Source organism: Protomyctophum parallelum (genome assembly GCF_964188405.1).
Source record: "Protomyctophum parallelum genome assembly, chromosome: 1".
Taxonomy (NCBI): Eukaryota; Metazoa; Chordata; class Actinopteri; order Myctophiformes; family Myctophidae; genus Protomyctophum; species Protomyctophum parallelum.
This window is the reverse complement of record NC_139697.1, coordinates 74,487,697-74,511,431: the sequence shown is the minus strand read 5'-3', so window position 1 is coordinate 74,511,431 and position 23,735 is coordinate 74,487,697. Positions and strand designations below refer to the sequence as shown.

At 45.8% G+C, this 23,735-nt stretch overlaps 1 protein-coding gene across 1 annotated transcript in view; it reads right to left on the bottom strand.

The window, feature by feature from the left end:
• Positions 1 to 439: 439 nt before the first annotated feature.
• The window catches only part of LOC310854903 (beta-1,3-glucosyltransferase-like), a gene marked incomplete at both ends in the record, with an annotated part of 50,737 nt that continues 27,441 nt past the window's right edge, over positions 440 to 23,735 (bottom strand). Inside the window, 6 exons of the mRNA XM_083759661.1 lie at positions 440 to 580; positions 1,100 to 1,244; positions 2,637 to 2,756; positions 3,877 to 3,976; positions 13,808 to 13,921; positions 17,808 to 17,877. Of these exons, the coding sequence (XP_083615787.1) occupies positions 440 to 580; positions 1,100 to 1,244; positions 2,637 to 2,756; positions 3,877 to 3,976; positions 13,808 to 13,921; positions 17,808 to 17,877 (690 nt within the window). The remainder of the gene's footprint in view (positions 581 to 1,099; positions 1,245 to 2,636; positions 2,757 to 3,876; positions 3,977 to 13,807; positions 13,922 to 17,807; positions 17,878 to 23,735) is intronic.

The window sequence follows — 23,735 nt, the reverse complement described above, 5'->3', positions numbered from 1 at the left end:
ACAGAGACATTGGGAAGCATTTTTGGTCATACGACAAAACATATGGACAGTCGTACAGGTAGGCCTACTCACAATTACCAAGTTTTGGGGGCTTGAGAACTCATGGCTCATTTTGCAACCTGGTGATGAGCTCGCAGATCAGCTGTTTTCGCAGAGCACGTCACAGCCACTTGACGCTCTGTGCGTGCGTGCGTGTGTTGGGAGAGACGAGAGAGATTGATAAAGAGAGGGCGCTGCGCTATCTTCCACGCTGCGCTCTAAATCATGTTCAAGCCTTGTTGCAGCCTGATTAAAAGCACTCAGAGAAATTAATTAATTAGAAACAAATGGTTCGGATCTTCGCTCAAAAACTCCTGCCGAAGTTCGAGTCCTAAAAACAGGGCTAAGGTACAGCCTTAACACACACACACACACACACACACACATACACACACACCTCCTAGAGTTCATGTGTTGGGTGTGCGGCGTCCAGCAGCCAGCGTTGATAGACGGCCACAGGGTTGATGTTCCAGTGCTTGTGGAAGGAGATGATCTCCTGCTGGGACAGCAGCACAGACCTGGAGTAGTCCTCTGGTCGAGCCTGCATTGCACACCACCAGGCGTGGAAAGTTACTCAGTGCATTTACTCCGGTAGGCCTGTGCCTCACTATAACATTGAGGTATTATTATTTTGTACTTTACTGGAGTAAAATAGTTCCAATACTTCTACTCCACTACATCTCGTATCCAAATATTGTACTTTTACTCCACTATAGGCCTACATTAATTTGAAAACATTAGTTGCTTTGTGGATTTTGATTGTTATTACAAAACATTAGGCACTTCAACCCATTTCGGTCATTTAATTGAAAATAGCCGATCTACAAGCTCACGCATTGTGACAAATGGGACATTTTGATACCATCACTTTCGTACTTTTACTCAAGCACATTTTGAATTCCGGACTTTTACACTACATTGTTGATTGATTGATTGTTGATTTCTTCCACCACTGCACAGGACAGACAAACTGCTGCTGTGAACGGATGTGTGTTTGTGTGTGTGTGCGTGCGTGCGTGCGTGCGTGCGTGCGTGCGTGCGTGCGTGCGTGCGTGTGTACCTGGTGAAACAGGCTGTTGTGAGTTACTGGGACTCCTAGGGAGGACAGACACTTCCCCATCACCATGTCATCAGGAGCATCGTCACTATGGCAACGACAACCACTGGAGACCAGCCTGGAGACGGCCTCTCTGCTCAGTACCACCCTACACACACACACACACAGTCACACACACACAGTCACACACACACACACACACACACACACACACACACACACACACACACACACACACACACACACACACACACACACACACACACACACACACACACACACACACACACACACAATACAATCAAAATCAAGTGATACAATCATACAAACAATCAAACGAGGTGATCAAGTTGAAATTAAGATCATCTGTGATTAAAAGCCAGGTGAAAACAGTAGGTTATAAAGAATCCTGACGGACTGGTTGGGTCTGTGAAGGGAACGTCATTCCAGAGCCTGGGGGCAGCAACAGCAAAAGCAAGTTCGCCCCTGGTTTTCAGTTGGCCGGTTGGCTGAGTCAATACTGACCTTAAAGCTCCGATTGGGTTATGGGATTCAATACGTTTAGCCAGGTAAAGGGAGGCCAGCCCATTGAAGGATTTAAAAGCAGTTATCAGGATTTTACAATCTATCCTAAATTTGATAGGGAGCCAATGCAGTGAGGCGAGGACAGGGGAGGTGTGGTCGCAGTTTTGGGTGCCTGTGAGGAGGCGTGCAGCTGCATTCTGGATGAACTGCAATGGCCTGATCAATGACTGGTCAATGCCGGAGTACGGGAGTATAAGGCATTGCAGTAGTCTAGCCTAGATGAAAGAAAAGCATGGATCAGCGTTTCAAGTTGCTTGGCAGGGAGATAGTCTTTAACCTTAGCAATTAATTGCACCTTAAAAAAGCTGGTTTTGATTGTGGAACCGACTAGGTGACTAGTCTATCGTCAAGATTTATAACACACGTGCGGATGTTGGGTGTAAGAGCACCCAGGGTATAGGAAGACGTGTCATGGCCAAAGATAATAACTTCAGTTTTGCTGTTATTTATGTGTAAACAAATTGTGTCCATTCAGATTTATATGTCATGTAGAGTAGATAGTTGAGCAATTGTTGGATGTATATATGTTTTCCAAATCCACTGACACGGAAGTCAACGGATCTCCTGTTTCTCTGCATGACTGAGGGTTAAATGGTGACTCATATGTTAATGATGACCGCCATCTAGCGTAAAAAAACACACAAAACACGTGATTGATGGTGTGGGCTTTAGAAAAAGAACACATTCATACATGTGACTGGCAGTGAATGACCGTGTACAAATGGAACCAAATGGAACCAAATGGACCCGCTCTCAGAGATAGGTCCGTAGCCTAATGCAGGTCAAGCTGGGGGTCCTTGAAATTAAAATGGTTGAGAATCACCGATGGGGCCGTAAACATCTTCTCTTATTGGTTGGCCTTGGCATATATTTTCAAATGGGGGTCCGCAGGCTAATAAATGTTGATTTGCGGGTACTTGACATGAAAAGTTCGGAGAAGCACTCCTTTATGTACCCTCCTCCTCCGGTGACGTAGCTGTATCCGTTGCGAGCCAGACTGTATCCGTACCTCTCCCCCACACTGACCGCCTCCCTGGGGTCATAACAGCTCAGGAGTCTCCTCAGTCTGGACAGACTGGAGACACACACGCACACATGCACGCACGCGCGGTTAAATATACCTCAGTTCAATCAAAAGTACAGTTCAACAATGTTCTTCGGGCGAATTGGAAGTTATTTTGGTGTGGCTCTACAAGAGGCTATATGTATGTGTGTGTGTGTGTGTGTGTTTTTTTAAATTCTTTATTTACCCAGGGAAGTATCTGAGCACAGGTGCTCATTTTCAGCAACGCCCTGCACATAGGGTCTGCCAAAATCTCCCGGAGGGGGCGTTAACATATGTGTCACGTGGTAGCGGCCGCCATGTTGGCAGGCATTTCTGCTTTGTTTACAGTCAGCGACCATCCGTGTGCGTTCTAATTTTTAAACACCAGAGGGAGTTCAACGAGCTCGTTCCTGGCGACAACACAGTGAGCCAACAACAGGATGGAAAGAAAAAACGTCAGCCTCGGCATACCTTACAAGGACAAGCATTAAATGTAGTCGCATTAGTGGTGGTAGAAGATCGAATCCTCTGTTCAGTCAGTGTGTTCATAGGGGTCGAGACCGTCAATATCCTTGATTTTGTTGAGGTAACGCTCCTTTTCCTCAAAGTTAAGCTTGTCCTTGTAAGCAAGGTATGTCGAGGCCGACGTTTTTTCTTTCCATCCTGGAGTTGGCTCACTGTGTTGTCGCCAGGAACGAGCTCGTTGAACTCCCTCTGGTGTTTAAAAATTAGAACGCACACGGATGGTCGCTGACTGTAAACAAAGCAGAAATGCCTGCCAACATGGCGGCCGCTACCACGTGACACATATGTTAACGCCCCCTCCGGGAGACTTTGGCAGACCCTGCACATAGAAACACAGACAGACACACACACGTGCACACACACATGTGTGTGTGTGTGTGTGTGTGTGTGTGTGTGTGTGTGTGTGTGCGTGCACACTATTCTCGCAAACCACTGGACTAATCGGCATCAAACTCTGTATACATGTGGGTCTGATCGGGGCTAAAACCAAACCCAAATTATTTGTCATTATGCCGTAGATATGTTATAGACGACTGATGCCACAGGCTGTCCTGTGTTGTCCCAGTTATATTCATAATGGAATTATATATTCAAAAGTAAAGGACTCACAGGTACATTTCTATACCTTATCAGTGTGTCATCATCAGCAATGAGCAGCCAATCAGCATTCGGCACAGCAACATTCAGGAACCGCCTCAAGATGGCAAAAGTTTTCCCACAATGCCCTGCAGGAGAGCAAGTGAAGCAAAGATGGTTGGATCTCGAGAACGTGTCCTAGATCCTGCGATAAATAACAAAGTTGATTTTCTCCTGATTTGTCTCTCTGAAAAAAGCCATTTTAGTATGAAAATCTTGGGAATAGATTGTGAGGCTTGTGACGATCGGGTCCAATATTTAGTTTAGTGACCATTGGCTAAATAATCTTTCAGAAGCTGTGTTCACGTTCACTCTTCCATTGGAAAGTATGACTCCAATCTGCTTCCGGTCTCCTAAAACAGTGGTTTTCAACCCTTTTCATATCAGATCCATTATTTACCGGTATTCAGCATTTGAGCCACAGACACCTGCACTATTGTTGAATATATTATATATATTTTTTTTAAAACATTCATGTAGAATTGTATTGTGAAAAATTACATAAAAAAATACTTTTTTTTTATTGAAAAGGTCACACAGTATGAAATGTATGTATTAACCCATTTTGGGCGGGAACCCCTTTTGGTGTTTCAAGCGTTCTGTTATACTTTAGCTATTGAAAGTTATATCGAGTGACGTTCGAACATTGCAAACGTGTCAGACTCAGATAACTGTACTATGCGCCGTTATAGTTCCCCGTCAGCCCCTGAGTGTGACTGTGAGCATGCTTCTCTGCCGCGTTGCTCTGCACTGTCCGTCTGCAGCCTGCGTGGCTGCCAGGGATATTTGCCTCTCCCCTTCCCATTGCCCAGAGGCCCCTTTGCTGTCCCAAGCAGCCCATCATGAGCGACCTGACAAAAGCATTGCTTTGCAAAACGTTTCTACACAGTGATATCGCTACGCAGAGAACAGCACAGAGGAATAGAGGTCGAGACATTCTGTGTCATACTGACACGGCTCTGTGGTGAATAGGAGCACAGGAAATTGGCGGTTAATGGAGGAGTCATTGATACCATAGAAATCCTCTCCCTGTGGCGAAATTGGACCCGGAAGTCCATTGAGGACGACTGACTGGGTTGTAAAGCTTAATCCTTAATCCTTGCGCCGCCTGAGTGAGACAAAGTGAGACAAATTACAGTACCAATATGTAGTAGATCAGTGGTTCCCAAACATTTTTGGCCATGCACCCCCTGTTAACTCCCGAACTAGCTATATATACTTGCCATATATTGGCATAATATGTTAATATATTTAAAATAAAACCATAGCACCACCATTAGCCTTTTCATGTCGCGCACCCCCTAGAAGGCGCTCGCGCACCACAAGGGGTGCACGCACCACAGTTTGGGAACCACTGTAGTAGATGATACTGATGATGTAGAGCAGACTTTAATTTCACCTGTGAACTATGCAAAGTAACTCTGGGTTACTTTAGTAACCTCAGTTTATCAAGCGAATCGAGCGAGAGAATCGCCTAAGGGTGGCGCCATTTCCATGGTGCCAACACAGAATAAATCCATATACTCACAAAACAATACTGATTGGGTCGTGCAAACTGTCTGTCAACGGCTGCAGCTGCGGGCCCCGCCCGGAGCCTATAAAGCAGCGCACCAGCCGGAAAGACGTCATTCCTATCAACCAGTCCTTTTTCTGTGCTCTTTCTAAGCAAGAAGGGTAGTAAGGGCGATTCTCTCGCTCGATTCGCTTGATAAACTGAGGTTACTAAAGTAACCCAGAGTTTATCTAAGCTCATCTCGCTCAAGAATCGCCTAAGGGTGTACATAAACCCCCCGTATCACTACCACCAGTTGAAAAGGAGGCCCGACCCGGGATCCCTCCCCCAGCAGTTCCCTGCCCGTGGGGAGAAGGAAAGGCAAGGAGGCTATCTGGACCACAGGCCCAGTAGACAAGAACCTATCTAAGGAGCTAGCCAGTGAAAACTGTCTAAGCACTCAGACGCGGGCTGATGGTTCCCCATCTTATATGCCCTAGGATCTATCTCCTGAAGTGCGCGTGTGTGACCGTTGTTCCCAACTGTCCCATCACCTAGCGGCAGCTCCCAGAACGGTGTGAGCAATTCCAAGAGATGCCACGTCCAAGTTATAGTACGTGGCGAAAGTCGAAGGGGACGACCAACTCGCCGCTGTACACACATCCTGAAGTGAGGCTCCCTTCTCAAGAGCCCAGGATGCAGACATGCCTCTCGTAGAGTGAGCCCGCAAACCCTCCGGGGGTTGTGTACCACTTTCGGCATAGGTCAACTGTATGGCTTCCACAACCCATTGTGAAAGTCTCACCTTGGTTATGGAATTCCCTCTTCTCTGAGGGTCCCATGCGACAAACAACTGATTGCCCTTCCTAAAGGCAGCAGTCCTGTCTACATACAGTTTCAGTGCCCTGACCGGACAGAGACTGTTCAGCCTCTCGTCTTCCGCCGATGCGAAAGGGGGCGGGTGGAAAGCTGCCAAGTCTACCGGAGTACATCCGGAAGGAAAGTTCTTGGGCAGGAACGACAGGTTCGGCCTGAGCGAAACCCTGGTACCGTTCCCACTAAATCTCATGCAGCTTGGACTCACCGAGAGCGCATGCATGTCACTAGATCGCTTCGCTGTAGTCAAGGCGACCAGCAGGGCAGTCTTAAGTGAGAGAAACTTCAAACCCACTGTGTTCAGTGGTTCGAAGGGGGCTCTCGACAGAGCGTGCAGCACCAAGGTCAGATCCCAGGAGGGAACTAAGGATCTAGATACCGGCCGAGCACGCTTGACACCCCTCATGAACTGTCGAATCAATAAGTTCTCACTTATTGGTCCATACCCACATGGTAGGCCGATATGGCCGCCAGGTTGAGTTTCACTGAGGAGTTCCCCAAGTGTCTATCCAACAATTCTTGCAAGAAGGTTAGGATAAGAACCACCGAGGCCTGAAAAGGAACGGCCCGTTCCGGCCTCGCCGCACACCAGCGCATAAACACGTTCCAAGCCGTGTTGTACCGCTGTCTAGTCGAAGGGGCCCTGGCTCCCAAGATCGTCTCTAGGGGGTAAGCCTGTGGCCATTAGAGTCGACCCCTCACCGGCCACACCCAGAGGTCTAAGTCCTGTGAGCGCGGATGGAATATCTCGTGACCCGCCTGGATAAGCAGATCCCTCCACAGAGGGAGCTGCCACGGCTGGTCGTAGAGGAGGGGAAATATGTCCTGTCTACAGGATCCTCGGGCTGGAGCCACTAGTAGCACATTCGAGCCCTGAACCCTCACCCTGGCTAAGGTGAAGGGAATCAGCTCTAGTGGAGGGAAGGCATAGAGTAGGCCCCGAGGCCACCGATGTGCCATCGCGTCCAGTCCCAACGTTGGCGAGCCTGTCAGGGAGAAAAAGAGTGGATACTTCTTGTTCTCGTCTGTAGCGAACAAGTCTGCCACCGGTGTCCCGAACCTGTCCCAGATCTGTTCCACTACACCCGGGTTTGATTGATTGATTGAAATATTTATTAACAGTTTGTAGAATTTACAGTACATTTTAAGCACAAACTCAATACAAAGACTGTCAACTGTGAGTGGACGACCCAATTAAGCATTACACTTGTTTACAACAGGGTCCACATTGTTCAATTCATCAAAACATTTAAAGACATACAACCATTTAGAGACATACAAATAGACATTTCTATGTAGCTAAAGAACAGAACAGGAATTCATCATATGGGAAGCAAAAAAGGGAAAATATACAAGCACTGGGAAAATATACAATATACAGTGAGGGAAATGGGGTGGGGGGGTGGGGGGGATTCAGATTTTACAGAGGCCAGTTTCGAATTGCAGCCATCCGTAGGTGCCCTTTGAGAGCGGTTTTGAAGGAGTCAAGGGATTCACATGTCTTAATGACTGTTGGTAGGGCGTTCCACATTTTGGTGGCATAGGAGCGAAAAGAATTTAGTCCCTAGGGTGTAGGGACCAGTGGCCGTAACGGAGGGCACCTCTGGACAACAGGTCTGCACCCGCGTTCAGTAGTCCCGGTACGTGGCAGGCTGTCAGTGACAGAAGACGTCTGTCGCACCAAGTCAGAAGCCTGTATGCCAACGTGTGCAGGCGTAAGGACCTCAGTCCACCCTGCCTGTTGATGTAGCACATCGTTGTCGTGTTGTCGGTACGGACGACGACATGACAACCCTGTATGAGCGGCTCGAACGCTTGCAGCGCGAGGAAGACCGCTAGGAGTTCCAGATAATTGATGTGGGCGGACCTCAAGGTTCCATCCCATATCCCTCTGGCCGACCTGCCTTCGTGGGTGGCCCCCCACCCACTCAGGCTCGCGTCCGTAGTGACGACCTTCCTGGCCAACGGTAGACCAAGGGGGACTCCCTCCGTCAGGATCCGTCTGTCCGACCACCATCTCAGGGCGAGCGTGCATTCCCCGGGGATTGTCACTCGCCGCGAGAGGAATCTGGTGGGCACCCGTAGAGACCTCAGCCAGCGCTGAAAGGGTCTCATGTGGAGTCTGCCCAACCGCACCAGAGAGATGGCCGATGCCATCAGTCCCGCCATACGTAGGCAGATTCTGATTGGCAGTCTGTGTCCTCTCTGGAACAGGGCCACGCACTTCAGGAAGGCGTCGATCCTCTCCGGGCTCAACCGAGCCATGAAGGAGACTGAATCCAGTGCTATGCCTATGAAATTGATCGACTGGGCGGGCACCATCACACTCTTCACGTGATTTATGGTGAACCCTAGGGAGGACATATGGGACACCACCCGAGTGGTGTTCCATAGTGCCTCCTGTGGCGAGCCCGCGCTCAGAAGCCAGTCGTCGATGTAGCTTGCTACACGTAGACCTCGTCGCCGCAGAGGGGCTAGAGCCGTCTCGGTGCATTTGACGAACACCCTGGGGCTCAGGGACATCCCGAAGGGGAGAACCGTGTACTTGTACACCTTCCCCTTGAAACCGAACCTCAGGAACTTCCTGTGAGGTGGGTAGATAGGGATGTGAAAGTAGGCGTCTTTCAGGTCTATAGATGTGAACCAGTCAGGCGTATAGAGCGCACAAGAGACTTGGCTGTCAGCATCTTGAAGCGGAAGGACTTGAGGTACCGATTGAGAGCTCGTAGGTCCATGATTGGACGCAGCCCCCCCCCCCCCTTCTTCTTGACCAGGAAGTAGCGTGAGTAAAACCCACTGCGACTCTGGCTCAGGGGTACCTCTCTGACAGCCTTCTTCTCCAGCAGAGAGTTGATCTCCTGCTGGAGAACCTGACCCGCTTCGCCACATGCATCGGAGTAGAGGATTTCTCCGAATGCAGGGGGTCTCATAGCGAACTGGAGCCTGTAACCTCTCGCTATGGTGCGGAGAACCCAAGGAGATGCTCCGCACACCATGACTCTAGACCCAGGCAAACCATGCAGCGAGAGTGACTGTCCTCAGGGGACAGCAGGTTGCTGCAGTTGCATGAGAAATTCCCGGTGGCGTTCCTCCTCGGGAACCCGGGAGGGCTGTTGTCACCCCTGCTGAAGGTCCTCCTGGGTCTGGTTGTACTGTGTAGCGTCACCGCCAGTAGCCATGTTGCCTAGTTTAGTTTTCCAACTGTCCACTGAGGTGTAATAAGGCTAGAAAACTAACCAGGGTCTTCCGACACAAGGAAGAGTCTTGTAGGTCAAGCGCAGTTGTAGCTTAAAGAAGGAACCAGCAGTTCAAGACATTGTAGAAGCACTTCTCTTTTAAGTTATAATATAAAAATTATAAAAGAAGAAAAGTGGTGGTGGAGTAGAAGAGTAGGACTCGTGGTGCTCCACTGAAAATCAGCTGTCTAAACAGAGAGGACCACGTTGTGAAACTGTGGTGGCCAGAGAAGCTGTTTAGTTGTGTGAAAGAAAAGGCGCCGGACTACGGGAAGGCCGCAAAGCCTGGGGCTCGCGTAGCGCGGCCGTCTGGTGCTGTTTAGGTCTGACGACACAGAGCGATGCGGCGGTTCGTTGGGTAGTGCGGGTTGCGTAGAGCAGGCCCGTGGCCTTCGATAGCAAAACCGTGCCAAAAAGAAGCTAGAGAAGCTGTAGTTAACGCCTGACGGCTGGAAACTAGCTAGTGTCTAGCGGAGCTAAAAGGCTATAGCTGCGTTAGCTAACCTAGGAAGGCTAGCGAAGCTGCGGCTGGATAGCAAGCTAGCGTTGTAACCCGGCTACGGTGGTTGCTTGTTGTTGGTGACGCTAAAATCAACGCCTAGCGGCTGAGGATTAGCTAGAAACACCGGTAGCAAGCGAGAAAGCGTTGCAGCTTGCTGCTTATGCAGGTTGTCTGTGCCAGGGTCCTGTTGCGACTGAAACATACCCGCTGAGGGTCCTCCTGGGTCTGGTTGTGCTGTGTAGCGTCACCGCCAGTAGCCATGTTGCCTAGTTTAGTTTTCCAACTGTCCACTGAGGTGTAATAAAAGCTAGAAAACTAACCAGGGTCTTCCGACACAAGGAAGAGTCCTGTAGGTCAAGCGCAGTGTAGACGCAGCTAGAAATATATATATACACATATAATATATGTATATATATATATATATATAATAAATATATTCAATATATGTTAAATATATATTCAATATATTTAATAAATAGCTACAGGACCACAAACCCAGGCGGTCTCCCATCCAGGTACTAACCAGGCCGGACCCTGCTTAGCTTCCTAGATCAAACAGTAGCTAGAGGCAACAGGAGTAGCCGATAGCAGCTAGAGGAGGCTGCCACTAGAGGTAGCCAGAAAGGCTGCTAAAGGCAGCTAGCTAGTAGCTAGGGTCTTCCGACACGGAGCAGCGTGCGAAGGCTTTAGCAGCAGAGAAAACAAGGGAAAAAGGAGCTAACAAGCTGGGGTTGCAAAACGGAGGCTTACCAACTCACCGTAGCAGAGCAGCGCAGGTTGACTTCCGCGAATCGCTTCTTTCCGACGAGCGGCTGTCTCGTCCATTGTCGGCTGGCTCTTGTCCAAGGGCCAGGCAAAGCTTCGCGGCTAACGTGAGGTCTTCCGACGCTGGTTAGGCTAAGCCGGAGCTAAGCTAGCGTTTGTAGCTAAAGCTAAGCTAGCGTTTGTCAACGCTAATAGAGCTATGTTCAAGAGGCCTCTCGGCACTGCTAGAAAAAGCCCTAGAAACGTACCTTGTTTCTTTTTCTGTGTTCGTGAGTGTAAGACCACCGGGTTTCCACCGCGAATTCCAGGGTACAAGTGAGGGCACTCGTCCAGGGGGAATAAATAGTCTCAACGGAGTTATAGAAGTGGTAGTCTTAGAAATACATCTGTGTTAGCGCAGAAAAAGGCAGAAATGACGTCTTTCCGGCTGGTGCACTGCTTTATAGGCTCCGGGCGGGGCCCGCAGCTGCAGCCGTTGACAGACAGTTTGCACGACCCAATCAGTATTGTTTCGTGAGTATATGGATTTATTCTGTGTTGGCACCATGGAAATGGCGCCACCCTTAGGCGATTCTTGAGCGAGATGAGCTTAGATAAACCACTGCTACCACCACCAGCTTTCTACTGTATCAGAGGCTTGTGTTACCTGCAGTGGTGTCATGCTCGCTGCACGGAATAACATGGCAACACATTGTTGATGTGCATGCGCAGGCAGAAGGGGAATACCATGGCATGGTATCAACACATTTTTGATGTGCATGCGCAGGCAGAAGGAGAATACCATGGCATGGTATCAACAAATTTTGTATGTGCATGCGCAGGCAGAAGGAGAATACCATGGCATGGTATCAACACATTGTTGATGTGCATGCGCAGGCAGAAGGAGAATACCATGGCATGGTATCAACACATTGTTGATGTGCATGCGCAGGCAGAAGGAGAATACCGTGGCATGGTATCAACACATTTCTGATGTGCATGCGCAGGCAGAAGGAGAATACCATGGCATGGTATCAACACATTGTTGATGTGCATGCGCAGGCAGAAGGAGAATACCGTGGCATGGTATCAACACATTGTTGATGTGCATGGGCAGGCAGAAGGAGAATACCATGGCATCGTATCAACACATTTCTGATGTGCATGCGCAGGCAGAAGGGGAATACCATGGCATGGTATCAACACATTGTTGATGTGCATGCGCAAGGCAGAAGGAGAATACCATGGCATGGTATCAACACATTTCTGATGTGCATGCGCAGGCAGAAGGAGAATACCATGGCATGGTATCAACACATTTCTGATGTGCATGCGCAGGCAGAAGGAGAATACCATGGCATGGTATCAACACATTTCTGATGTGCATGCGCAGGCAGAAGGAGAATACCATGGCATGGTATCAACACATTTCTGAGGTGCATGCGCAGGCAGAAGGAGCGAGTGCATTCTCCGGCAGCGGCAATCAGACGCGGGCGGCGCTGCCGGGGGGGGAGGGGCGGAAGCTGCCGGAGTAGGTGGACGGATTATGACAGCTCCATTCCGCTGCACTGTCGCTCTGTTCGGCAGCCGCCTGTAACTACTGGTTACTTTTATGTCACATATCCCCAGTGGCAATGTTCCTGTCATATAATTGTATGTCCACTGTCATCATGGTGTGATATGAGCTTGTAAAAAAAGAGGGAAAATCACCCACCCCCACCCCCCGGCCCAACACATACACATACACACACATACTCTCACTATATCTCGTAATGGGTCAAAATCATTCAAACTATCTCCCTCTACTATGACTGAGGTCCTCTTACATTCTATTACCAGTAAATGATGACAGTGGACACAATAATGAGAGGAAAACGTGTGTGTGTGTGTGTGTGTGTGTGTGTGTGTGTGTGTGTGTGTGTGTGTGTGTGTGTGTGTGTGTGTGTGTGTGTGTGCGTGTGCGTGTGTGTGTGTGTGTGTGTGTGCGTGCGCGCGTGCGTGCGTGTGTGCGTGCGCACATGCGTGCGTGTGTGTGTGTGTGTGTGTGTGCATGAGCACATAAAGAGCATTTTGAGTTGTCGGGAGACTGGGGAAAAAAATGCTGTATAAATGCAGTCCATTTAGATAATGGAATGATAGCATCTCTCTCAACAGGGAAAAGTGTGATCACAGGTGCTGATAATGTTGCATATTATTTTGGAAGCAAAATTGTGGAGATGAAAGTGATATTTTTTAACAATTAACAATTTTTTAACTTAAGTTGTATAAAATACTTGGTTTTGGTGAATATTAAGTAGTTCCGGTAATTTTGTGGGGGGCACTGGGGCCACATACTAAAAGTAAATTAATCCACAAAACTAGCGTAATTTGTATTGTTGACATATTTCTAAAATATTAGCGCAACGTTCGTTCAACTTTGACCCCTCTATCACATGGAACTATTTTTTGGGCGTAGTGATATGGACACAAAAAGCATAGTTCCATGTGATAGAGGGGTAAAAGATTAACGACAGTTGCACTATGGTAGAAATAGGTTAACAATACACATTTTGTGAATTAATTTACTTTTAATGCATGGCCCCCAGTGCCCCCCACAAAATGACCGGAACTACTTGATATTTCACCAAAACCAGAGCAGAACTCCCACCACGGGACTCGGGCAATCAATTAATACAGTTGCAACCACCACTGTATTAAAGGTATATTCAGTGATTTCACTTAATTCAAATATCACTTATGTTTTTGTTTTGTTGTGATAATCCTCCCTACTATAGAGTGTGCTGGCCATATAAGGAGTTCCTCCCTGTCCCCAGTTAACCCCTGGGGGTCAAAAAACCTTAGGTTTCGTTTTTGACTCTCTATCCTGATTGGACGAAAGGCTGGGTCCCACAGCCAAAAACGAAACCTAAGGTTTTTTGAGTGAAATCACTGAATATACCTTTAATGGCAAGTATTTCATACAAGTACAAAAAATCTGAACTATCCCTTTAAGGTGGGGATTTACTCAGGAACCTATCTGATAAATGATCCAAGACAGTGACATGAAAACACAAACATTGCGTCAACTGACCTCTTTCAGTGTTGGGCATCCCCAGATGGATTGTGGGTATGGAGGGATCGGTTACATCGCTGTAGTATTCTAAAAAAGCAGCGTCTTTGCCCCATGTGGTTTTCACCACAGGAACTGATGAAGGGAAGGGAAGGGAAGGGGGAGGGGGAGGTGAGGGGAGGGGAGGGAAGGGAAGGGAAGGGAAGGGAAGGGAAGGGAAGGGAAGGGAAGGGAAGGGAAGGGAAGGGAAGGGAAGGGAAGGGAAGGGAAGGGAAGGGAAGGGAAGGGAAGGGAAGGGAAGGGAAGGGAAGGGAGGGGAAGGGAGGGGAAGGGAGGGGAGGGGAGGGGAGGGGAGGGGAGGGGAAGGGAGGGGAAGGGAGGGGAAGGGAGGGGAGGGGAAGGGAGGGGAAGGGAGGGGAAGGGAGGGGAAGGGAGGGGAGGGGGGAGAGGAGGGAAGAGAAGATTGATTTAAAATCACATTCTACCTGAGCTTAGCCAGTACAGTACACAGTATGGGGGGACTTTTTTATTATTTCCATACAACAGCTCTAATGTATATTAATGACATAGTAAAATGTTGAAAATAAGTGGTATTCGCCTTTACGAAAACCGTATATTTTTAAAACAAAGCAATACTGCCTCATCAAAGTTGGTGTGACTATATATATTTGTCAATAACTTGCTTGAGAGGGGGAGAGGTGGTGGAGTTTCTGTTTCTTGCAATATTACTGACCACTCATTTTGTGTGTCCGTGACAAAAATTAAGTTTGACAAAAACTTTCATCACACTACTAAAGGTCTGAAAAGCACCCCATTATGCAACACTCTTGCATCACTCTGTCGTTGTATTTCAAGTAGGGCTCACCCGGAGACCTACTTGAAATACTAAATTGCTAAATTGCGAACAGGATGGGTGACTCTTCTTTGACAATGTTTACTTTACAAAAAAAAGATAATAGCCCATTATGGCTGCTTCATTTCAACCCTGTTGGAATAAATATTATGCAGATTGTTGCGATTTCAACAGGCAGATTTCAGCTGTCAGGTTATAAGTGACCCCGAAGAGCCAGCAGAGTAAACTTGTGTTAAGTAAATAACTCACACTATCATTTATTTTTGTTCTGTAAAGTTATTTCAAACACACATCCACGCCAACATCCACACCAATATAGTATGTTCTGAATTTTGCACGATATTCTTCTCTTGGGGGTTGCTAACTCTTCCTCTCCTGCCTCCAACTTGCCGCCAGACTTCTGCTTCTTAATTTATTGAGGGGCACTAGGCCCTTAAAATGTTAACAATAAAGAGAATGTAATGTTTGTTTTGTCACCGTTTGTTTTACATAATCAATAAGAGCGCCCCTCACTTCACACGGGTGTGATTCTTTTTTTATTATCCCACAATTTTTGTAACCCTTCTTTCACCCATTGTCTTATTGTCTAGTCCTGGGCGCTACACTCCCTCTGCCAACCTCATGTTTCCTTCAATGCATGAGGAGTCCGCTTGTTTTCACCTGACAGGGGGGGAAGTTTCCCCGGTTGGACGTAGCGTGTGGAAGGAACACGGTATTCCAACCAGTTCCTTTCCCCCTCCATCAGGCACCCCGGCTGAACAGGGGGAGGCAGTTTAGAGACTAGGATTAATGCTTCAAGCTTTCAGTAATTCGAATTATCAGCAGAAACAAGTGTGTGTGTGTGTGTGTGTGTGTGTGTGTGTGTGTGTGTGTGTGTGTGTGTGTGTGTGTGTGTGTGTGTGTGTGTGTGTGTGTGCGCGTGTGCATGCGCGTGTGTTACGCGGCAGACAGCATAAGCCAAGGACAAATATGCCAGTGGTGAGATATACTGTATGAGAGTAAACAAAACACACAGCAACTGCTTTCATTTCCATTTTTCAAACCTGTAGCACAATGGTCACTCTGTCATGAAGACAGAAGTAGATAAACTAACATTGGACAAAAGGTTGCTGTGAGACATAAAATGTTCTGATTTATGTGTCTAAGCAACACGTACTGGACAAAAGTAGATAAACTAACATTGGACAAAAGGTTGTTGTGAGACATAAAATGTTCTGATTTATGTGTCTAAGCAACACATACTGCAAATACAGTAAGGAAGAAGGGTTTGGGTTATCAATTCTGTCCAGCAAAGCATATGATTTATGAATGTCGGGCTGTGAACTTTTTTGGACTTATGGTTAGATAACTTATCGCGTAACTTATCAAGGTTGGAGACGTCCCCAATGGATCCATACTTGGACCCATATTATTTACCATTTACATTAATTAAATATCAAAGAATATTATGAACTGTAAAACTCATTTCTATGCGAATGACATATTTATACCTCTGCTCCATCCAGTAGCCAAGCTATAGCTAACCTTCAGGCTGCTTTTAATATTATTCAGCGAGCACTAGCGGATCTTAAGCTCCCCTAAATGTAGGCAAGACAAAATATATGTTGTTTTCAAATAAAACAAAAATGGAAACAGGTGACCCCATACTGTCTTTGAGGGGGGCACAAATTGAGCGGGTCTCATCTTACAAGTCCCTAGAGATATGGCTAGATGAGGATTTTTCTTTCAAAACACACGTAGCAAGTCTATCAAAGAAAATTTAACCTAAAATTGGCTTCCTCTACCGTAATAGATCATTCTTTTCTAAAGAAAATAGAAAGAGGATAATTCAAGCAACAATCATGCCAATATTTGATTATGGAGATATTTTGTATATGCATGCTACATGCTATCACACACACTTTGCTTTATCACAGGAGCAAGTTACAGAACCCATCACTGCACACTATAGTGTGCAGTGATGGGTTCTGTAACTTGCTCATGTATATATACACATCAGTAGAATGGTCTTCACTGGCACTTAGAAGGAAACAACATGTTTCACTTACTGTTCACTTACAAAGCACTACTTGGCAAACTACCCCTGTATTTGACAGAGCTGCTAGAACCCAATACCTCAAGTTATGGTACCAGATCTCAAGATAGGCTTTTGTTGAAGGTACCAAAAACCTCTTCTAAACTGGGAGATACTAGCTGCCTTCAGGGTGCATGCTCCACATCTATGGATTATCTGTTGAGCACAGACAAGTTGAAGCTGGATGTCCTTGTTTCATATGCTATTTTTAAAAGATTTTTAACTGACCTCACACTAGAAGAAAGCGTATGCACCTGCCTTTTGTAATATGTGTTTTTAAGATTCTGATTCTGTTTCTGTTTTCTGGTGTATGTGTGTTTTTGTATTATATCTTTTTATACCGTGTGTTTGTCATGTACGTAAAATCATTACTGTAAATGTTCTTTGTTTGTATACAGGGCGCCATTGAAAAAGAGACCTTGGTCTCAATTGGATTACCCTGAAATAAAGGTTTCAATCAAAAAGAAAACACACTTTAAAAATACAATATTCAATACAGCTGTAGTCATAGTGCGTTAGTTGCTGCGAGAGTGAGGTCTAGCCCAGGGGTTCTCAACGTTTTTGGCCGGGGACCCACGGAGATGCTTTGGCAGTGTCTTGGGACCCCCGCCACACCCCTCCCGACCCCCAATATAAAATGGCTGCTACAATAACCTTAATAATAGAGACATGCACCATAAATAAATACTGAAACCAGATAATCATTAGGAAAGGTGTATATGTGTACACCTTTTCGGAGAAAAGGTGTACACATATACACCTTCCCTTTTTAATAATTTGGGGACCCCCCAAAATAATTTGGTGACCCCCAGAGGGGTCGCGACCCACGGGTTGAGAACCCCTGGTCTAGCCAACATCAACTCGGGATTCCTGGATCGCTGCCCTCCACAATTTCCTATCCAACATCAGGTTCTTGAGCTCTGCAGTGTTGTCAGCCAAGCTGTCGCACCGCAGTACGTCTACATAGGTGGTACGCTTCTTGGTCCACATTTCTGATGCGGTCAGAAATGTGCATAACGCATGCACATGGTCGCATGCACACATGTGTGCATGTACTGCAAACACACACACACACACACACACACACACTGTACCTCGATCAGAGTGGAACTTTTGGCAAGTTTTCACAGCAACAAACAGCTTGTCCTTCTCTACTGGTTTTCCCTAGAGAAGATGAAAATAAAATCACAACAATAGTAGATTTGAGATAGAAGGAACTGTAGACGCACATCACACCCACACACCTCAGAGCATAATACAAGCTGTAATCAGCTTGGAAATTGCAGTTAGGGAGGCATGAATTATGAATGAATCAACGCTGCGCACACACACACTTGACTTGAAGTCCTCCCCATCGAGAGGCAGACAGTGAAATGTCTTCCTATTTATTGCCTTTATTCTTTTTACCCCATTTTCTCTACAATTTAGTCGTTATGCCAATTTACTCCTCCCCACACACATTTCTGTGTGTTGTCACTGCTGTTGTATCCTACTGAGTCACCTGCCAGTGAGGAGCCCCCACCGGGAGGACGTAGCGTCGTAGTGTCGTATAATTCCATATAAATGAAACCAAATTACTAGGCTAAGTCAGTAAAATGTCTTATCATTGTAGGACTCATCATATAGTATAGTTCAGAACTACTTTAAATATACAAGGGTCCGTCTGTAGACTCCTCACTTCTCAGAGACAGGAATGTTTACACTTCACACCTGAATCGAAAGACATTGTTCTAACTCTTTTCGAAGCTTGCTCTCCTGGAGTGAGTCTCTAGAATCTTCCGGTGACCATCTGGTGGTCACTGACTTCACACTGAGTAACTGTTCCACATTCAACTTAAAGAATGACTTTTAATAATCTGTCAGTATAGAATAATGAGAGGCGCTATAACTATTAATAGTGAGTGCAATTTGTACTGATTTAAAATGTACTATAAGATTATAGCTTTCTTTACTGGGTTAAACTGTTTTAATTCATTTCTTAATATAGTCTGTTCAGTTCCATTTTTAGTTCCGTTATGTTTAACTATGTTCATTAGAGTGTACAGTTTCATCTAGTACCGGTTATGTTTAACTATGTTCATTGTATTGTTAAGTCATCATCATCTGTTGTTTTATTGCAAAGTTAGAACTAATTCCATGCACAGTGTCTCTGCTGAGGGGCCGCCTCTCTCTGTAACCTGAATGAGCTACTAGCCCAGATTTAATTGGTCGAAAAGTCAGGAAGTTTCTAGTTCATGTACTGGAAAGGAGGGATCAGATCTGCGTATATAACACCTTGTATTTTTTGTGAATGGGGCTGTTCGAACGAGTCTTCATTTGGCTCTTACTAGGCTGGTTGGAACAGACAAACTGCATGTACCTTTTGACATGCTGGCTTTGTAACGACTGAATCTCTTGTGTTTTACCAAATAAACGCTGAGATCTGGAGAACCTTTGTCCTGCCTTCCTTCTTCACTCCCCGTGCGGACGACACACACATCTGTGATTTTATACGACAGTAGCACCTGCAACTCCGTCCTGCTCCTGTGGCACAGCACTGACAGGTACGTGCCACCCTAGCCCATAGAGTACGTGCAGTGACAAATGAATACCCTCCAGCCGAGCGCCACAGTTATTGACTTTGACAAATTGTGAAGCCGCGAGCAAAAGAAGAACTCGTGCTATTTCTATATCGACAAAGCCATGGTGATCTTATTATGTCATGCTTTTTTAAGATGGCAAGCAACTGACGCATCTAGTAATTCATTTTCAATGAGAGGCAGCTGGTAGGGGTCAGCGCGGTCAATCTGACAGGCCTGGCGTCATGCGGGCGTGATCCTGTGAAATTGTCAGCCTTTACTGAATCAAATGTATAATTTCCTTAGGCTCCGCTATGGGTTGGAAAGCTATCTTTAAAGAACAGAAACGGTCTGAATCAAATCTGTTGAATGGTCTAGCAGGCTGATTGATGAGTCATCCACCCTCCCTGCACACCAGACAATTACAATTAAATGATGACTCCCAGAGTGAAGAGCTGTACGCCTTCCTGAGTGACATACAGTAATTGGGACTTGTGATCAAAATAAGAACATTATAATGGTGTGTAAAAACTAAATCTAGAATTTGCCACGGACGAGGCCAAGTCTTGCCGCAGAAATATTTGTCCGAGTACGGACATATTGATGACCCTGGCCCTGGCCCCTGATATACAGTATACTGTCTGATATCTTTGATCATTCTGAATTCTGATCGTTAACATTAAACCCTGGCATCCTGATTGTGGGATGATTTGTCATTGTACAAATAAGTATATATTGTAGGGCAGGGGTCTTCAACAGGGGGCCCGGGGACCCCAACAGGCCACCAATAGATGGGAATGGTGGCAAAGGTAACATTTGCATTCAATCACCAAAAAAAACGGCATAAGACCTTAGCAAGATTGGCCTGGCCGCCTGAAATAGACCTAGCCGCATATAATGTGCAATCTGTCTCAGTAAAATAGCACATAATAGTTATCTATGTACCGTAATGGGTATGATAACTGCTGAAAGGGAGTGAGCCTCGCCAATTGTTGTGAATTAGTCACCTTTATCTGTCTGTTGGTCTCTTGTGTGTCCCGGACATAAACTCACAGCCAAACAGATTAATTCAAGCCCGCCCTCTCCCACTTGGACACTTTCCAGCTGGGCTCATTCATTCCAATGTAAATTCATTTTTGGAACCAGACCTTAAAAATCTCTTCCATATCCGTCAACAAGGCCTACCGTATGCACTGGAAAGATATGTGCGTGACATTTCTTTTTTTAAACAATGTTTTATCATATAGGATCATATTGGAGAGGTTTGTCCAACCCATGTTATGCTTCGCTGTGATTGGACCATAGCAGTTTGGGGAGGGGCTTAGCTATAGGTCAATTGGTGGTGGCTGTTTTGGGACTTAGTGGAATCATTCATCATCGGAACAGTTCCTTCCCAATAGTGTTCCCTCTAGTGCCATTTCCATCTCTTTGTAGCTCCCCTATGTCCCCAAATGGATGGACATACGCACACGCCCACACAAACCGATATTCATCATTTTCATGTTGTGTATAGCATTGCATTCATCATCCCACACCACCCAACTCTCCAGACTGCCATTAATAATGCTCTCTTCTTAAACCTTGTTCTTTCCCTCTTCTCCAACTCCCTCCCCCCCCTCCCATCCCATCTCATCTCTCTCAAGAGAGAGAGAGTCCTGTATGTGTGGGATGAGTGTTGCTTCACAGGCTCTGGAGGGTTGAAGCCAATTATTATTGTATTAAAAGTTTGAGTAAACGTTTACTTGTTTTGACCTTACTCAGCCTTCCGTCGGGTACACAATGTATTTGAGTTGTGAACAAAGTACACAAGTTGAGTCAAATTACAGATACTCATCGAATGTTGCATGTACATTTCCCACTAGGTCAAGGACAAAATGCCACTTAAAAATGTTGTAATCAGCCTCACGGTGGTGCTATAACAGGCCAATTCCTGTTTTTACCTATAAGTATGACTTTACTCCTCTGTGGACTACACAACAGAGTTGAGACAAGTGGTCTCAATGCATGCAAAGCCTGTAGTTGTCTTTCTATTGTTATGTAGCGTGCACACACACCAATCTGGGGATCAGCAGGTCAGAGCAGTGGTGTAATTGTCAGGTTTAATTAATATAGATTGTGGATTTGGATGCCTGGCGAGTGGCCCGCTCTCAGATAACTCAAACTTTACATTCTTTACTCAATTACACACGCGCACGCACACGCACACGCACACGCACACACACACACACACACACACACACACACACACACCGATATTATGTTTATTGAAGGATCCCCATTAGAGACACATGAATGAGCCTCTAGTCTTCCTGGGGTCCTAAATAAAACAAATACAATACAAATGTACAACTAAAAAAACCTTCCCTGTAAGCATGCTGAAAGGGTGAGAGTAGATTGTTATTGGAGAAGTAGTCCATACATAAGTTTTTCTATTATTTTGGTACAAAATAAATCTGTCTGTGTGTCTCTGTCTCTTGTTTACATCCATCAGTCAACATTATAGCCTTGTTGAAGATTATGACCTTCGGTCTCTGTTGAAGAGCAAAGATATACTTAGGCAATCATGACATGCATGTCTCTCCCCTGATGGATTTCAATGGTGAGGAAATTGTCAGTCTAGACACGGAGTGCTTAAAGGAGGACCATGCCGCTGATCTGGAGTGTGAGGTGCACTTTACTGCCAACCATTTTCCAAAAGCATACGGAGGAAGCAGTGGATCTTTCGGTCATTACCCTGGGCTGGGGGCGAACGTTGGGGAGGAGGAGTAGGACGAAAGCTCTGTGCAATCTATCATTTGAAACGGGTACTTTTCCCAATTATATGAAAATTGCGAAGGTGATCCCCATAAATGCACCAATTACAGGCCAGTATCTTTATTACCACAATTGTGGACTACACAACAGAGTTGAGACAAGTGGTCTCAATGCATGCAAAGCCTGTAGTTGTCTTTCTATTGTTATGTAGCGTGCACACACACCAATCTGGGGATCAGCAGGTCAGAGCAGTGGTGTATTGTCAGGTTGAATTAATATAGATTGTGGATTTGGATGCCTGGCGAGTGGCCCGCTCTCAGATAACTCAAACTTGGCGAAGCAAGTCAACAGAACAGTCTACGTATGAGAGCATACAGCCAATACACACACGCACACGCACACGCACACGCACAGTCGCACACGCACACACACACGCACACACACACACACACACACACACACACACACACCCACACAGAGTGCGTTGTGCGCTCCAAACTTTCTATCCAAACTGAATGGAACTTTGAACACAATGAATCTCCTTATTTCACCACTGTCCCAGAAATGTCACAAAATGCAATTTCAACTCTCCCAAGTGGAATGGAACTTAATCTCTGAAGCGATTGATTTGGCTCTCCGGGGCTCTAGACATTTTCCTTAGCAGCTGTTAGAGCCCATGGACAATAAACAAAATAAGTTTAGACGCTCATTGTTTACCTGGAATCTTGTCATTTCAATGTGCAGATCGTTTTCATGGTCTAGATTAGAAGACCAGGGGCCTGTTAGCTGAGACAGAGATGAAGCAGGGACCCCCACTATCTATTGGATGCACAACATGTCGCAGACACCTTGTGAACCGAATGTTCCCCCCCAGAATAGGGATGCGAGGATTCATGTAAAAATTCATGTAAAAATAACAAAATTAAAGTCCAAAGACAAGACAAAGATTTGGCAGCCCGCCTGCAGTATCTCTGAGGAGACCCTCGTCCCGGACCCCCTGTTAAAGACCCCTGGTTTAGACTGATGCTCGGTTCCTGGTTTGTAATTTGAGGAATCTCTGACATTCTCTTGTCTGATGCATTGCACATATTTCGTCATGGGACTGTATCTATTAGTATTCCTTAAATTAGCCTGCAATTATAATTGTATTAAATGTTGAGTACATCGTTTACTTGTTTTGACCTTACTCAGCTTTCCGTTGGGTACACAACGTATTCAAGTTGTGGACAAAGTACACAAGTTAAGTCAAAGTCAAAGTGGCTCAGTCTGGTTTTTTTTACTGGTTTAGGACTGATACAAACTGTAGTTGCTTTTTAAAAATAAAACGTCTAAATAAAAGTATTCAAATGTATTTTTTTCATTGGAATATTGACAAATTGAGGTGTTGAATTCACTGACTTGCTTGTATACTGTAGAACCACTACATCATCATCATCACTTTTGAATGTTGGTGTAGCACATGAGGGACGGAGGCCGTTTCATCCACATAATAACGTACTGTATGTATTATCAGCTAGCAATTGCCTACATAAAACAAGATAATGAAAAAAAGATATTACATGGACAGGAACCATTCTTCTAAATGTACAAAAAAAAGTTTAGTCTCTGTGGATAAGAGCGTCTGCTATTGCATGAATTGTAAATTGTAGCAGTGTTATATAGTTTTAGTCATAGTCTTTTGAATAAAACTCCATTTCGTTTATTTTAGTC